We start from the raw sequence: 17,235 nt of genomic DNA, 5'->3' as shown, positions 1-17,235 counted from the left end.
CTTATTTAACATCCACTCTAAAATAATTACCTTAATTTTAAATAATTCTATAAGAGGACTTCTGATATTGACACAATTCTATTATTTAGTATATTTTTATTAAGTATTATATCTAATCTCTATATTCTATTATTATAAAATTCTTTTTTTTCCTTAAAGATAGTAAGATTCCACATTTGGAACATTTTTAAATGGTCAATATCATATTAGTTTGACTTATAATATAAATTACCTATTTTTTTAAAATTTATAAATTTTCCTTTAACTCGTGTTTTTTTAAGACTTTTTTCTTTTGATTATAAATAAAGTAAAGAGTTGAAAAATATAATAAAAATTCAAACCCTTATTTAATTAATATTTTTCTCAAAATAAAATAAAATTAATGAATATTTTACAATTATTAGTATTTTTAAGAGGATTTCACAATTACTAGTATACTAATAATATTATTATTATATTTCTATAATTGCATTTTTTACAAGTATAATTTTTCTAATAGGAATCTTATTACTTGTTTTGAATTGAATTGATCGAAATGATTTAGAATGATATTAATAATGGTCAACTAGCTATTTTTTTCTAAAAATTGAAGGAGAAAATTATCATTGTTTTTTTTTTTTTTGTGTCAAATGGCCTATTGGCTATAGCTCATACATATTAAATAAGAAGAAGTGGCCCCTACATATATTGTGCAATTATTCAAAAAACTGAGTTAACCTCACGGAGACAAAATTATCATCATTTAAAATAACACTTACAATTGTCTTCAAATTTACAAAGCTAAATTTTTACCACTTGTATTTTAGAACTAGTTTTTTATAGATTAAATAATATGATTTTTGGTTTATATTGTTAAAAATGCTATTTGTGAGAATTTTGTCATTCACTAGCTTAGATATATAATGTAAATAAATTCAACGTAAAAAAATCATTTTTTTTTCTTTCAAAAAACATGTTTTTACAATTTTTTTTGTTGATAAAAGTTATTCAAATCACATACATTTTTTTTAAAAAAAAAATCTCTTCATGAGAAACTACTCAAAATAACAATTTATGTTAATATTTGTCAAAAAAAAAACATTTTATATTGAATAGTTTTCTTTAAGGAATATGTTAAACAATTTTGAAAAAAAAAATGAAATTCGTTGCGTCAAAAAAAAAAAAAAATTGTAAACTAACTTTTTATGAGAAATTAGTTAAATCAATTTCTCATTTGAAACTTTATTAACCAATTTCTCACATTTCGTTTCCAAAACGGAAGTCTGTTTCGTTACTCCGATAACCACCATGGAAGGAGGCGGAGGAACGCTATCGAAGATTCACCAAACCGCCAGAAAGCTTTTTCTCCGAACATGCGACAGACTCGAACGTCACGAACGCCTTGAGTATTCCAACTCATCTTCTTCTTCCTTTGATCTCTCTTTCGATGTAATAAAAGACATCACTCAAATCCAATCTTTATGCGTCAAAATGAATCAACTCTCGCGATCAATTGGCGCCAAATCTCAACGTGATCTCTGGAAAAGGTTTTGCGGATTGTTCACTTTTTCCATCGCTCTGTCTCAGTAACTGTATCAATTATTAGAACATGCTCACTGCTAACAGATGATCACACCTCCACCTCAGAATTATCCCACTGGGTTAATAAACCCCCTAACGGCCCTGCATAGGAGCGAAAGGAGAACTAAAATTCGAATTACCCCACAAAGATGTACACAAAAAAATCATCACATATAGACAACTTTGTTACTTCCCTTCACTTTTCTAACCCACCCAACCCCCTGACATTCCAAGATAATAGCTTCATTAACCACCCTCCCCCCCCCCCCCCCACACACACACACACACACAACACACACACCACATGGAACAACAACACTAACTCTCTTCCCCCCTCCGCGCTCCCCTCCCCCCCCCCCCCCCCCCCCTCTCTCCTCTACATATTTTAGCTCCATGTTACCCTTCCCCGCTCTAGACAACACATTGAACATATTATGAGTGTCTCCATTAAACTTCACACCTATAGCCTTTCATATTCTCCAAACATCCTCTACCGCCACCTTCTCACTCCCATGTAATACCACCCAATGTTTGCAATCATTATTTACTAATGACGTTGAAGAGTTTTCATCTGATGAACATTGATTGACAACCTCCACCAACCACTTCAATCTATCTTTACCCTGACGCTTATGGACTTTCTTTTTCAGGATTTTCAGAACCTCCGAGCAATCCTTACTAAGTAACCTTGCCACTTTTTTCAGACTCTGAACCGAATTCCGCAACATACCACCGCTTTGCTGCGATAAGGAACTTGACCATACCTCTTACTCTTACCATCACCCAACGTCACAAGCTTCTTAGACTTCTTTTTAGTAGAAAAAAATTAAACTCGTGCCGCCATGATTATGATCATTTAGCCACTCCATGCTCCATGGACCAGACAAAGTGGAACGGGCAACACCTGGTGGACATAAAGTTGTACGAATTCTTCACGGCCGAGTCAAACCTTAACTATAGGTACGTTCGCGACGGAAACAAGCACCGCTACTTCTTATAACCTTTCTGCATCACCGTCTATTGGAGCACCACTACACGGTCAACGAGCAGTACTCTTAGGAACTTGCGGAGCAACCTCCCTAGCTTGAACTGCATGTGGAAAAGGAAAAGAGGAAGCCATATGCGACACGGTCTCAGAACTATCCGGAGTAGCTTGGAAATCATTACGCACCGTAGTTTCCGATTCCACGTGCACATAATGAACAACGTGTAGATTATGCAAGTCTTTATGTTCCTCCTCCGCTAACTCTTCCACAATTTTATCAACCAAGATATCAACATGATTACCAGCTTCAGGATCCCCTTGCACTTCTGCATGATCTGAGCATGAATACTTAGACCCATCCTCCTCTTGAAACAGGAAAGCATCTTCTCCCAAATTAAATCTCCATTCCTCAATAATTTTAACCTCCACTAACACGCCATCAACCAAAATCTTATCAACCATGTTCACAAAATCCAAAGAAGACGTTGCAATCAATACCCGAGCAAAATCAAAGAGTTTCCTACCCAAGGAGCAGTTGTCCCTACGTAAGTAACATCCACAATCAAGAACACAAAGCTCGAAGCATTTTTCATTCCATGCATGTAAAGGTAACCCATACAATCTCAGCCAAGCACCTCCCTGAAAAGGCATCACCTTCTTATCCTATCGTACAATATTAGAAAAAAATATGATCAAAGAATTGTTTTGCATCACCCACTATTTTCATAGCATTCGCCTACGATAAACTGTGAACAAAAACTTTATCCCCTCCCAAAGGAATAATGTTGAGGTCATTAAAACCCGCATCCTCCACTATACTCTGAATTAGCGGTATAGCCACCTCTTTGATCACCGTTCCCACCAAACCATTTCTAGCCCACTTCAAGTCGTCCTTATGAGACCTATACATTCTCACCAGATTCTTGACATGCGCCCCATTAAGGTCACGAGGACGAGCTAACCCCGTCTCCCTTCCTTCTTCCACCGCCCCCTCTCCATTTCTCACCACAACCTCCCCCTCACCCTAACACAGGACCCCTTCCCCTTCTTGACACCCACCCGAACCACCACCTCTCCCTCCCTCACCCCTCTCAACGTAGCCCCTTCGCCAACCACAACCTCCTTCGGCCCCACTCCCTCCACCCCATGCAAACCCACACTTGCTCTGTTATACAAAAAAAAAAGTTAATAACAAAAGAATGAAATTCATTTTGTAAAATAAAAATGTTAACGAGTGCTATTGGGACACTCTTTGTGGATAATAAGTATTTATAAAAATATGTATATTCGATGCAAGGTTTTAAAAAACGGTCTGTTACCGAGAAAAAGTCCGTGGCAAAAAGGTATATGTAGCCAATGTTACCGTTTTTTTACCATTTTTACAAAGTGAACAAAAATCACAACGAAACACCGTTACGGCCGTAAAAAAAATGTTTTTCATGACAATAGACATAGAATCCGAATATTTTTCAATTAAGATAAATGAAAATCATATTTTTTAGTACATATTTAATCATAAATCACATAATGTTATCTCCTTATCTAGTTTAGAATCCAAATCTATCTATAGTTTAAGTTATTTACATTACTATCATTATGTAAGAGTTGTGCAATGTTGTGATTAATTCACACCGCGCCAACTGCAATCGGTATCGCAACACCCGTAACAGTCGAAATCGTGAAATCATATACGTGATCGCGATCTTGACCGTGACCGTTATTTAAAACCTTGATTCGATGTATTAGAAATCAAAATATTTAATTTTTAAAAAAATAATTGTTTATTTTAGAATGATACAGGGCATTCGATAACAACACAAAAATATAAATTGTAAAGTAACTTTTTATGAGAAATTAGTTAAATCAACTTCTCATTTGAAACATTATTAACCATTTTCTCACGTTTCGTTCCCCGTTTCCTTTCCAAAAACTGAACTCTGTTTCGTTGCTCCGATAACCACCATGGAAGTTGGCGGTGGAACGCTATCGGAGATTCACCAAACCGCCAGAAAGCTTCTTCTCCGAACACGCGACGGACTCGAACGTCTCGAACGCCTTGAATATTCCAACTCATCTTCTTCCTCCTCCGATCTCTCCTTCGCCGTTAGCAAAGACATTACTCAGATCCAATCTCTATGCGTCGAAATGAATCAACTCTCGCGATCAATTGGCGCCAAATCTCAACGCGATCTCTGGAAAAGGTTTTGCGAATCGTTCGCTTTTTCTATTGCTCTGTCTCTTTAACTGTATCGATTATTAATCTTAACGGAATTTTAACTGAAATTTTCGTTTCTGTTAGATTTTAGTTTTGATCATTATGATAATTATGATGCTGTTGTTTCGATTCACTATATGTTTTAGAAGAATTTCTAGTTCTCAAGTTTTGTTAAATGTCAAGGATATTGAATTAATCGTGTGTATAATCTGTGATTTCAATGTTCGGTAGTGAAATTGAGAATCTGTATAATGCACCGACACGTCTACTCGAAGATGTGTCGGCCGCACGTGTGTTATTGAACGTGTAAGTGTCTGACACCGACACGTACATATGTGATTACATTGAATCCTGTCAATTTCTAAGATTATTATTGGTATCGTTGTGTCAGTGTCCATGTCTATGTCTGTACTTCGAACCGACAATTTAGATTGGAGGCGTGCTGAATTGTGTTAATTTCTCAAGTTATCACTAATGCTGAGTTGTCAGTGATTCACGTGTTGTTCTAGTTGTTAGGATCTTGGTGTTCTAATTATGATGCCTTTAGGTGTCAGTGTAGTGTCAATGCTTCATAGCTATTTTTTATATGATTCACGTATTCTAGTTATTAGGATCTTGGTGTTTTAACTCTGATAATTATGATGCCGTTGTTTCAATTGACTCTATGTTTTAGAAGAATTTATAGTTCTTATGTTTTGTTAAATTTCAAGGATATTGAAATAATAGTGTATAATCTGTAATTTCCATTCTCGGTAGTGAAATTGGGAGTGTCTGTATAATGCAGTTACTATTCTTTTCTAGGTAGATATAGCACCATCGAAGGTGTGGCGGTGTATGACACGTGTCAGTGTCAGACGTCATTACATTGACAGATGTGATTACATTGAATCATGTCATTTTCTCAAATTATTATTGGTGTCGACACGAGTGTCCGATATCTGTGCTTCATACCGACACTTTAGATTGGAGGTGTGTTTGGTGTCTGACACTGAATTATGTTAATTTCTTAAATTATTACTGATGGTAACATGTCAGTGTTGTGTTTGTGTTAGTGTTTCATAGCTGTTTTTATATGATTTGCATGTTGTTCTAGTTGTCAGGATGTTTCTGTTCTAATTGTGATGTTTTTGGTGTAGGAAAGTGGAACAAATAGCTGAAGAAGCCGAATCGTTAAGAGAGAGTTTGGAGAAATATAACTCAAGGAATCATAAACGAATGATGGAAGCTAAAGAAAGAGCAGAGCTTCTGGGAAGAGTTGTATGTGATTGTTGTTTAGCGATTCACTGTTTCTTTTTCTTTTACTTTGCTAAATCATGATTTTTGTTGTTAATTATGGTGAAACAGAACGGGGATCCTAGTCATGTTTTGAGAATATTCGACGATGATACGCAAGCGATGCTGTCGGTTCGCAATTCTGCACGTGAATTGGAAAATGCTAATGCACTTGGAGAGACAATACTTTCATCTATTCATGGACAAAGGGAACGCTTGAAGGTATCTTCCTATTTTCTGCTTTCACTCGGCAACAAAGTATATGTTTAATAGCTTGAATTGATGATTAGGAGGGCAATAATCACCATTATGCTATCGTTTAGGTTTACTTATAATGTCGTCTCGTTTCTATTGTGACTGGTGGATCATATTTCATGTTTGTTATTTTTGGGGGTTATGGGTGAACTGAAGTAGTCCTTTCCAGCAAAATGTATATTGTAATTGATAAGTGGCTATTCTATTGTTGGTGATATCTCTGCCTTATGTCTCTCTCACATTCACTTTACCTTGTTTTGTTGCTCTGGCTTCTAAAGTAATGACAACTTAAACATGTAAAAAGGATTTTTGGAACTGCACGGTGCAATTACCATTTCTTGCTCCTAACCCAAGCTTTGAAACCACCACCCTTTGAGGGGTGGTCTACTGCAGTTCCAAACAACCACTAGCTCCTCGATTTTGTTTTCCTTTTCTTTCAACTAGGAATAATTTTTGTCGATGGAGCATAAACGAGTAACCATATAATCTCAAATCTGCAGATCCTTCATGGAACATGCATGATGTCTTCTTTACACACCCCGCCCCTGCTCAATTCTTAGATGTTATGTTCTTCATCAGCTTAGTTGGTTTTGGCATTTTTACATGTTTCTCCATATTAGCATTAATGTTAACACTCATGATCTACTAGTGTTACTTTTGGTATTGTTACTAACATACCTGTCATATTTGGTTTATATCTTTGTGCAGAGTGCGCATAGGAAAGCGTTGGATGTTCTCAATACAGCGGGGATATCAAACCGTGTTTTGAGGCTAATTGAGAGACGTAACCGTGTTGATCAATGGATCAAATATGCGGGGATGATTTTGACTGTCATTTTCTTGTTTGCTTTTGTTCTATGGAGACGTTAACACTCCCAGTTGTTGAAAAATTGACATTTCTCAAGTTCCTCTGTGGAAAGTGTATAAAATTTTGATTTAAGGTCTATCAAGGCTGACCAGCAGAGTAGTTTTTTCAGAAGAAAAAAATGCTCCTTCAAAGACATACATAATCTGCTTATAAATCCCATGTTTATCACCGACACCCTAGATTTCTGGGCGGAATTGTCAATGAATGGTATATTATAGTTTGTTCAGATTCGTGACAGGATTTAATCCAGCCTTGCTAAAATGATTAAATTCACTCTTGTTGATTTGATAATATCTGGTACATTTATTTGTTGTATACTATATTGTAATTTTCATTGTAATTTGTTTTCTTTTACAAGTGCTGAGGATGGCTAGTATGTATCAACGATTTCTTGCATTGGCATGCTTTGCAATCGAGGGAACTAGTGAACCAAAGTAGCTTAGTGATTTATCAATATTGTTGCAATCAATTACACTGGCTCATACTCCCTCTAGTCTTCAATTATACTACTCCCTCCGGTCCTATTTATAAGAGAAAGTTAGGTCAACAAAAGTTCATGTATTTGGACTGAATTTTTAACTAGATACATCAACTTTTGTTGACCCAAATTTCTCTTATAAATATGACCGGAGGGAGTAAGAAACAAGTGTCAAAAATTTTTTTGGTTCTTTTTGTGAGAAACTTTGACCAATTTTCAAATGTATTACATATATTCCATCCGTTTCAAAATGAGTGTCGTTTTAGGTGTTTACACACATATTAAGAAATGCAATGATTAAAAGAAAGAGAATGATTATTTTACCAAATTATCCTTATTAACTATTGATTAGTTTTAAAAGTAATACTTTGAAAGTAGTGTGCAAAGTATTAATTGGAGGGTACAATTGAAAAGAAAAAGTTATTATTACATTGGAAACTGAAAGCGACACTCATTTTGAAACAATTTTTTTTTGCTAAAGCGACACTCATTTTGAAACGGAGGGAGTATTAACTTTCATTTGTTCCGTTATTTTATAATGAGAGAATATTAAAGTAAGCAATTTTTTTGGTGGAATTGATTGATATACTCAGATGTTTGGAGTATATTAAATGAAAATGACTGTATGTCCAAGATGTTTGGAACTGCATGGTACAATTACCATTTCTTGCGTCCAAACTCCGACGCAAGCTTCGAAACTATTGCACTTTCACGGGTTGTCTACTGCAGTAACCACTAAGAATATTTTTTTGCCAATGTATTTATTAACCTTCCATTCAAATATGAGTAATCATATAATCTCAAATCAGTAGATCCCTCATGGAACATGCATGATGTCTTCTTTACACACCTTGTGATAGTCAGTAATATATTAGTTGTTACTTCTGGTATTGTTGCTTACATACTTTTCATATTCGGTTTATATCTTTGTGCAGAGTGTTGCAACTCAGATATGTTAGCAAAAAATTTATAATAAAAGGTATATGAATGTAAAATATCTTAATAAATAATTATAAAGATCATAATTTAAAAATATAAAAAAAAAGTAATACTTGTGATTGAGCTTTTGTATAGTAAATCATCATAATCTATTTTCCTCTCTAACTTAGGATATTATCAAGAACGTCGTTAAAAGATCTCAAAATAAATTGTGTTTAATATTGTTGACTTAAATAAATCGTTGGCTTACGGTGCCCCTTCCAACCATCATCCCTGACACCAAAATAGTAGACAATAAAAGACTACCCCCCCCCCCCCCCCCCCCCCCCCCAACCCCACTTGCTCCTCCTCCCACGCCAACAGCCTACGGTGCCACTTCCAACCATTCTCCCCGACACCCCAACCTAATTAAGACATCTCAGCCTCCGTCACCGATTGGTTCTCAAATAAGTCAAATAATCGTCTAAACTTGTCTTGCAACACACATCCATCTAACCACTCATCTGACAATAATAAAGTCTTGGTTCCATCACCCACCACCATCACTAGTCTCTCATCAAACCAATGTTTTGCAACTTGAGAGTTTACCTCAACTCGTTTTGTTTAGGTAAACTCGACTCGAGAACTCGTACGAGTTTACCTAAAATTAAAATTATATAAAATTTATTATATGCATAACATAGATAAGCTAATATAATATTGTAAATAAGTCAATAGGGTAAAATATGACTTAATTACAAAGACAAATTATACAAAACTACCATAATAAAACATTATGCTCAACTTACCATCAAAATACAAAATATCTAAAGTTTCACAAGTCTCAAAGTTTCATAAGTCTTTAAGTTTAAGTCATCCATAAAACCATCCAAAAAATCAAGTTTCAAAGTTCCTAAAGTTGTTAATAAACTATCTAAAAAATAAACTAGTTAATTTCTTCAAAAGGTCAACAAACACCACCACCGCAACCTTAACCGGCGTCGCAATCACCGGCGTCGAAATATGAATTTCCACAATGGAATTGCAACCCTAACTGGTATGTGCTCCCCTCTTCATGGTTTGAGAACTCAGAGAAGAAAGAAAGAGAAACGTTTCATTTCAGAAATATGTTACCGTAAAGGTAACTATTCAGTAAACGTTTCAGTCTTTGGGCTAGAAAAGGAATTAGTTTTGAAAAAATGGACCCAAAAAAAGGGCCTATTTTTAATTTTTTTATAGATGTAAACTCGTAAAACTCGGTCGAGTTTACACGATTTTACTGAGTGTTAACTCGGTCAAAATTGTCAAACCTTCCGATTTTACCAGAAATCGAGTTTACCTCCAAGTTAACACGATTTTGGTACCTAAAAACGTAAACTCGGTAAACTCGAAGTGTTAACACTCGATTTGCGAAACATTGCATCAAACCAACTTCCCACCCTCCAATCTTACATCTCTACGAATGACCAAATATCCCTCCACTAAATATCCCTCCACTAACTGGATCTTGTTCTCCCTCCTTCCTTCACTCTTCCATCCTCCTCACACTCCAACACTGCATCTTCTTACAACTTCACAACAATTACTCAACTTGTTTCACAAAATCAACCATAACAATCATTATTAGTTCCAAATAACTACCTAACATCTAAAACTAAATAAAATTCATAAAATCCTAAATAGACATATATTAGATGATTTAGGTCATGCAATCACTCAATACATCATTAAATTAGGGGAATATTAAAAGGTAATAACAACATTTTTGTGGTTATTATCCATGCATGCAGAGGAACCCCAAATAACCGCAACCAAATGCATCTCTCCTGATTTGACAACGTTGGATACCAAACACTAAATTCCTCAAGGAAAGAGCTAAAAAATTCAATTCCCATGACCCTCCTTGAAAAGGATATGAAGACCTTTGCTCCACTCGTAGGCACAATCAGAATGTCTGCAAGTCCAACATCTACAATTTTTTATTGTAACAACGTATTATATCACAATCAGCCACTATCTGCACAACCCCCTTTTTTCTCCTTCACTTACCTACAACACCTTCAGCTCCCTCACCTCCACCTCGTGCAACCTATTATTCCCCCTACCACATCCTTCACCAAAGAAACACTATCCTTTATTGTAATGATATTATCCTCTGTCTCTTTATGCAATTGCCTTAGAGATAGTGGGTAGAGGTATGTCTATATTTATGTATAACTTTTCGAGCTCATGTCATAGAAACAATCGGCTATTTTTCCACCGATGCATCAAAAGTCAGTTGTTCTGTGGATCTCGTGATGTTAACCTTAGCAGGAGACGTACACCTAAGGAAGGGCGACGTTATATTTAAAGTTTAAAAAGTATACAAACAATTAAGAGGAAAGATACCAGAAATAGTTATTGAAATTCAATCCCAACACAACTTTATCTATATTGGTTCAGTTTTACTTTGATTCACATCGCCAACACAATTATAACATTTTGTTATGAAAATTTGTCGTTATGAACTTAAATCAACTAAGTACGGTCTATATGGATTCAATATTTTATTTTTGGGTTAATAGTGCTTTACCCCATTATAATATAGGGCATTTGCGGTTTTTCCGTTGTAAAATTTTTTGTTTAGATTCCGTCCTGGTAAAATAAAGATTCTCCAATACCCCACCCCCCTGCAAAAATGATGATGTGGCGTGTTGATTGTATAATTAATTTTGTTTTTCATTTTTTTACGGGTACACATGACTAATTTTTTAAATAATAATAATAATAATAATAATAATAATAATAATAATAATAATAATAATAATAATAATAATAATAATAATAATAATAATAAGAAGAAGAAAATTTATGCATATAATAGAGTATATGCAAATACACATATATGAGTCGACCTGGTATGCTTAGTAGGCTTTTCTATAAACCTTAGTCTGACCTATTTAAATTAATGAGCTTTTTGTAAAGCCGGAGCCTAACCTATTTACTTAACGAGTTAAAACGAACATACTTTAAGTAGGTCGGGTCATAGGCCCCTGACGAGCGGTCTGGCCCATTCCCACATCTACCTAGCTGAAGTGTCTCTTAGGATGCTTCTAAGCTAAGACACACACGATGGTACTGAACTTACATCGGAATGAGAGGGATCTTGAAAAACATGCGAGTAAGGACAAAACACGTTAAAATATTTTGTATTGGTTTGTGGGGTCTGTCGACTATACTTAAAATTGTATAAGGTATTACAAAATTCTAGAAGTAAAATTAAAAATAAAAAAAAAATCTTATTGCATTTACATCATTCCTTTTTAATATGATTTTGCTAAATTTGCTCATGGACTTTTCTTTTCCATCTTTTTTATTTTTTATTTTATGCATTTTTATCTTGAAATAATAATAATAATTATGACACAAGGTAATTAATAGCCTCAAGCTTGATTCAGAGTAAAATTTAATAAAAACAAAAACCGTAGACGGTATACCTAAGTTATACACTGTTTTATTCAAAGAATATTATGACAGTGTAAAATGGTAAAATATGATTTGACTTATGTATAATTTTGTATACATTGTTTTGACCAACTCTCGTTACGTGTATCGAGTCACCAACTCTCGTTACGTGTATCGAGTCATTCATATTATATGACCTTCCTTGTATACTTTATTCAAAACATTATAAATAAAGAGCTCTGGACTATGAAATTTTTATCATATAGCCAAATAGTCTCTTCTGAATTTTCTTGACCTTTTTAGAGTATTATTTTTCATAGCCATGGTGAATAACTTTTGGGCTTTGCGTAGAGAAATAACTGAAAACAATGAAAATACCCGTCATGTTCATCCTGATACTCAAACTAATAACCATCAATCAGAAAATGGTTACCTCACTACACCTCAAACCATGCTGCGAAGACCCCAAAATCATCATCTAACGGGTCTCAACAATCAATCAACAAATGGTTTTACTCTTCCTGTGCAGCATGACGGTCAAACTCACAGTAACCATCAATCAACAAATGGTTACCTCAGAACACCACAAACCATGCTGCAAAGACCCCATAGTCGTCTCATGGGTGTCAACAATTTCAACCAAGGTATCAATCTTATTATTAATGTCTTTTTTCAAAACTTCATATCTTAAAAATAAAAATTTGTGTGTACAATTTATGTGAACACACAAGTGAAGAACTAGAGATTTAAACACCAAAAGCTCATATTAAAATAAAATCATAGATTTGAATTTTGAAAGTTCACACCAAATCGATCAAAATACGAAGAAAAAAAATGACATGAAAAAGAAAAGGTAAAGAACGAAATCGCTGTATGAAAGCAAGTTAAAGAACTTTGAGGCTCTCTAATAGATTTTTTTTATTGTTGTTCTTATTATTATTATTATTATTATTATTATTATTATTATTATTATTATTATTATTATTATTATTATTATTATTATTATTATTATTATTATTATTATGACTTTAAGTTAATGTTTGTTTGACATGTCAAATGCAGAGAGGTACCAGAGGAATAATAGTGTTGATGCTGCAACTCTGTCAATGAGGAATTTTCCCTTTTCTGCCAATGATACTACATCATTCATAACAACATCTCGATATGGTAGAGCACTGCCCTTAGGCTCAGGTCTAACAAGTAGCCCACAACAACATATGAGCTCACCCAACACTACTCTTCTTTCTTCTTATCATGAAAACTTAGCTCGAAATTTCTCATCCAATGTTGTTGGTTCCCAAGGTTCTGCAAATTGGTCTCGAAATCCTTCAAGACCAATTTTTCAGAATCAAAGGAACTCTCGATATCTTCCATATGGAGAGGGTTCAAATCGGAGGAATAATTCTATTTTGTCCAACGATTTCAACCTTCGTCCAAGTGGTAATACAAATAGATTTCACAGTGTGAATGATGGCTCTATTCCAAGTGCAACTCATCCTCCATTTCGTCCTATTAACAGTAGTGATTTGAGCATGTTTCATTCTTCAAGAAATACTAATTGGGATTCAACTCGTGATACATCAACGAGTCATCGTGTGTTCGACATTCGAGACAGTGAAGCTAGGAATAGATCAACTCCTCCTCCATTTTGTCCTATTAACAGTAATGACTTCAATCCTCGTCCAAGTGTTGATACAAGTAGATTTCATGTGAATGATGGCTCGATACCAATTACAACTCCTCCATTTTGTCCTATTAACACTGAGGATATGAGCATGTTTCTTTCTTCTAGTAATGATAATTTGGATTCAGCTCGTGAGACATCAATGAGCCATCATATGTTCGACATTCGAGACACTGATGTTTGGAGAAGGCCAATGACTCCCCCTGATAACTGTATTGAAGCAATACAAACTGAAAAGAAAGAGCTACTTCTTTTCAAGGATACAATTCCTACAAGCCCAGTGACTGAAGCTGATGATGCAAATGAAAATGATGATGAGCAGTTGGATCTCTTGCTTCACCTATGAATTATGATTATCTTATGTCCTTTTGGTTTAATGAATCGTTACTTTTTTTCCCCATAATAAAATTTAGATATGTTACAACTCTCATTAGAGATGACTCTCATTGTTGTACTTTTTTTTTTCCTGTTTTGTCCACCATATAATATAATGAATTACTTTATGATTACAATCAAAATACTCGAGACTTATTTGTATTTGAAAATATAATTTTCTTTTGGTGTGTTACTTTATACATAGCTTTGTTTTTAACGGGGCTCTCGTAAATAGACGGTAAAATTGAACCTCTCGAATTAATAGATCATTGTGGAATTTGAGGGGATAGAGAAAGAGAAGAAGAAGCACGTGTATCTTTAATTGATGGTCCACATGATGTTTTTATTGGTACATTAAATCTAAGCCCTCTATTTTAATCTGAAGGGCTAATAATGTATTCTCATTCTCACATAAGAATGTCATTCTCACTATATATATATATATATATATATATATATATATATATAGAGTCAGGATCCGTTGACACCAGGTGTCAACGGATTCGTTGACACCGAATCTTAACCGTCTATTTTATTTCATCTAATGGCTCTCATTAATTCACTAGATCCACATTATATCTCGTCCGTACTTGATTCTTGTTATCTCTGCTGCGGTGAAGCCTTACCATTCAACTCAATTTCTTCTCAGCAATTGATTCTTGTTATTCGAATTCGTGTCTACATCTTTTATTTTCTTCACTTCAGTACGGGCAATTTATGCTAAGTGTATGACAGTGATTGCAATTGAGAAAGGCAGTGATTTAACCGTAATTTAACCATAATTTGATACCCTTTAAATTGAGATGAAAGGATAGGAATATATTTGCCTATGTTTGTTACAAGTTTACTAAATTTTATTCCCGGGTATAAAACGTTCCTGGGAATAGAAAAAATTTCCCAAGGAAAAGGGTGGGAATAAAGTTCCCATGGAGATGGGAATAAATTTATAAGTAGTTACCTATTATAATCCCTATTTTTATGGTTCCTAGGAATATTATAAAGTTAACCAAACATATTTTTCCTAAATACCTTGGAATAAAATTCCCATCTTTATATTCCAAGGAATGTTATTCCTAGGAATAAATTTGGTAAACTTGAAACAAACACATCCAAAGAGAAAAACTTCTGCATCTTCACTCCATTTCTTAGGCAAGGCTATTTGAATCAATTATAATTATTTATTAAAAAGAATTACCCCTTTCACAAATAGCCTTTCCTATAATTATTTAAACAAAAACGATTTTGTTTCAAAATAGGTGAATTAATAATATGGATTTCTTTATAAAAAAAGGATTTGTATATTTGCAACACAATTTGCTTGTAATACGACTTTGTTTATTTTGGTTTCTAGTCTTTGTACTGTGTATTCTTTATTTTCCGGCTTACTATGATGTCTTTTTTATTCAGGTTGAAAGATTAGCTTTGTTCAAATGTAAATTCAATCAATGACTTTTGTGTCATCAACGTTGCAGATCCAAAAACATGAGTATTTCGGTGGCATGAATATAATCATATTTGTAGGCATATGTACTCTGTCATTTTATGCTATTAAAATGGATTTTGTGAGTTAGTTCGCATATTTCATCCTTTTTGTTTTTAGCGACTTTGAATATGTATTGTATCGATGTGCTCAATCAATTTTAATGAATGAATATCGTTTATTTGTCTTTGTTTTTAAAAATAAATATGAAATCAAGCTGATGAATTTAAAAGGTAATTTTCTCTCTCTAACGAGTTTTTATCAAATCTATTACTAAAGTAATATAAATATGTGGTATTTTCTTAATAACATCCTTACATAAATAATTTTTTTTAATGTGGTATAAAAAACTTATCAGTTTGTAAAAAAAATACTTATAAGTTAAACTTTAATTATTGTTTGAAATTAAAATGGTATAATTCTATATGTTAAAAAGTGATTTCTTTTGCTAGCAATACGACTTTCTTTATTTTGCTTTTCCGTCTTTGCGCGGTGTATTTTTTATTTCCCGCGTCTTAGTATGGTGTTTAATGTTTATTTGATTCAGGTTGAAAGATTAACTTTAATCAAGTGCAAATTCAATAAATGATTTTTGCGTTGTGAACTTTGTAGATCCGAAAACATGAGTATTTCGGTAACTTTTTTTTTTTTGAAAGAATGAGTATTTCGGTAACTTAAATATAATCATATTTGTAGGCATATGTACTCTGGCGTTTTATGCTATTAACATGGATGATGTGAGTTTGTTCGCGAAGTTCATCCATGTTATTTTTAGCGACTTTGAATATGTATTGTATATGTGTACCTTATCAATTTGAATGAATGAATATCGTTTATTTGTAAAAAAAAAAAAAATTAAAATGAAATCAAGCTGATGAATTTAAAAGGTAATTTTGACTCTCTAATGAGTTTTTATAAAATGTATTACTACAGTAATATAAATATATAGTACAGTAATATAAATATATAGTATTTTCTTAATAATATCCTCACATAAATAATTTTTTAAGGATGGTATAAATAAATTCTAAGTTTGGTAAAAAAAAAAAGACTTATAAGTTAAACAGTAATTATTGTTTGAAATTAAAATTGTATAGTTCTATTTGTTAAAAGGTGATTTCCTTTACTTTCTTTTTTTGTTAATATTAAAAAAGTGATTTTTCCCTTCAAAAAAATTAAAAAGCAAAAGTGATTTCTAGACCCTCATGATCAACATAACATCATTTTTATAGAAAACCTTTTAACATAAAAGATAATGAACAAACAACATTCTCAAAATTATACATAAATATGTTAATTATGAAATAAAAATTAGCAAAAGTCCAACTCCATAAATGTTATTGTGTAATGAATGTGTCAAAAAAAAATGTTATTGTGTAATGAAGAAATTAAAGCTTATTTCTAAATCATTTTTTTATAATAGCTTAAATCAAATATATGTGAAAATATATATTATTCTACCTTATTTAAATACCAATCTAAAATAATTACATTAATTTTAAATATTTATATAAGAGGACGTCTAATATTGACACAATTAAAAGGTGAATCTTACCAGTTTTAGTAAATTTTTATAAAATATTATATCTAATCTCTATTTTCTATTATTATAAAATTATTTTTTTTGCTAAAGATGGTAAGATTCCACATTTGGAACATTTTTTTTTGAAAGACATTTGGAACATTTTTAAATGGTCAATA

At 33.2% G+C, this 17,235-nt stretch overlaps 2 protein-coding genes across 2 annotated transcripts; both read left to right on the top strand.

Annotated features, from left to right (window-relative positions):
- Positions 1-4,433: 4,433 nt before the first annotated feature.
- LOC146924775 (membrin-11-like) lies at positions 4,434-7,624 on the top strand. The gene is made up of 4 exons (XM_085709732.1): positions 4,434-4,746; positions 5,897-6,017; positions 6,105-6,254; positions 6,996-7,624. Exons 1-4 carry the CDS (start codon positions 4,508-4,510, stop codon positions 7,155-7,157), a joined length of 672 nt encoding a protein of 223 aa, XP_085565858.1. The 5' UTR covers positions 4,434-4,507; the 3' UTR covers positions 7,158-7,624.
- Positions 7,625-11,700: 4,076 nt separating this feature from the next.
- On the top strand, positions 11,701-14,133 carry LOC146924774 (uncharacterized). The gene is made up of 2 exons (XM_085710961.1): positions 11,701-12,639; positions 13,058-14,133. The coding sequence occupies exons 1-2, from the start codon at positions 12,318-12,320 to the stop codon at positions 14,023-14,025; spliced, it is 1,290 nt and encodes a 429-aa protein (XP_085567087.1). The 5' UTR covers positions 11,701-12,317; the 3' UTR covers positions 14,026-14,133.
- The last annotated feature ends 3,102 nt before the right edge of the window (positions 14,134-17,235 follow it).

This window comes from Medicago sativa, chromosome 5 (genome assembly GCF_051527215.1).
Source record: "Medicago sativa cultivar Bolivia chromosome 5, Bolivia_mono, whole genome shotgun sequence".
Lineage (NCBI taxonomy): Eukaryota > Viridiplantae > Streptophyta > Magnoliopsida > Fabales > Fabaceae > Medicago > Medicago sativa.
The sequence above is the reverse complement of the archived record's forward strand: the minus strand, read 5'-3'. Positions and strand labels throughout refer to the sequence as shown.

What these genes read in the sequence shown, in the direction of transcription:
- LOC146924775 (XM_085709732.1), top strand. Translation starts at nt 4,508, where the DNA reads ATGGAAGTTGGCGGTGGAACGCTATCGGAGATTCACCAAACCGCCAGA. An exon ending in CAACGCGATCTCTGGAAAAG is followed by an intron (nt 4,747 to 5,896) that starts GTTTTGCGAATC and finishes TTTTTGGTGTAG; the next exon opens with GAAAGTGGAACAAATAGCTG. An exon ending in GACAAAGGGAACGCTTGAAG is followed by an intron (nt 6,255 to 6,995) that starts GTATCTTCCTAT and finishes ATCTTTGTGCAG; the next exon opens with AGTGCGCATAGGAAAGCGTT.
- LOC146924774 (XM_085710961.1), top strand. Translation starts at nt 12,318, where the DNA reads ATGGTGAATAACTTTTGGGCTTTGCGTAGAGAAATAACTGAAAACAAT. An exon ending in TGTCAACAATTTCAACCAAG is followed by an intron (nt 12,640 to 13,057) that starts GTATCAATCTTA and finishes TGTCAAATGCAG; the next exon opens with AGAGGTACCAGAGGAATAAT.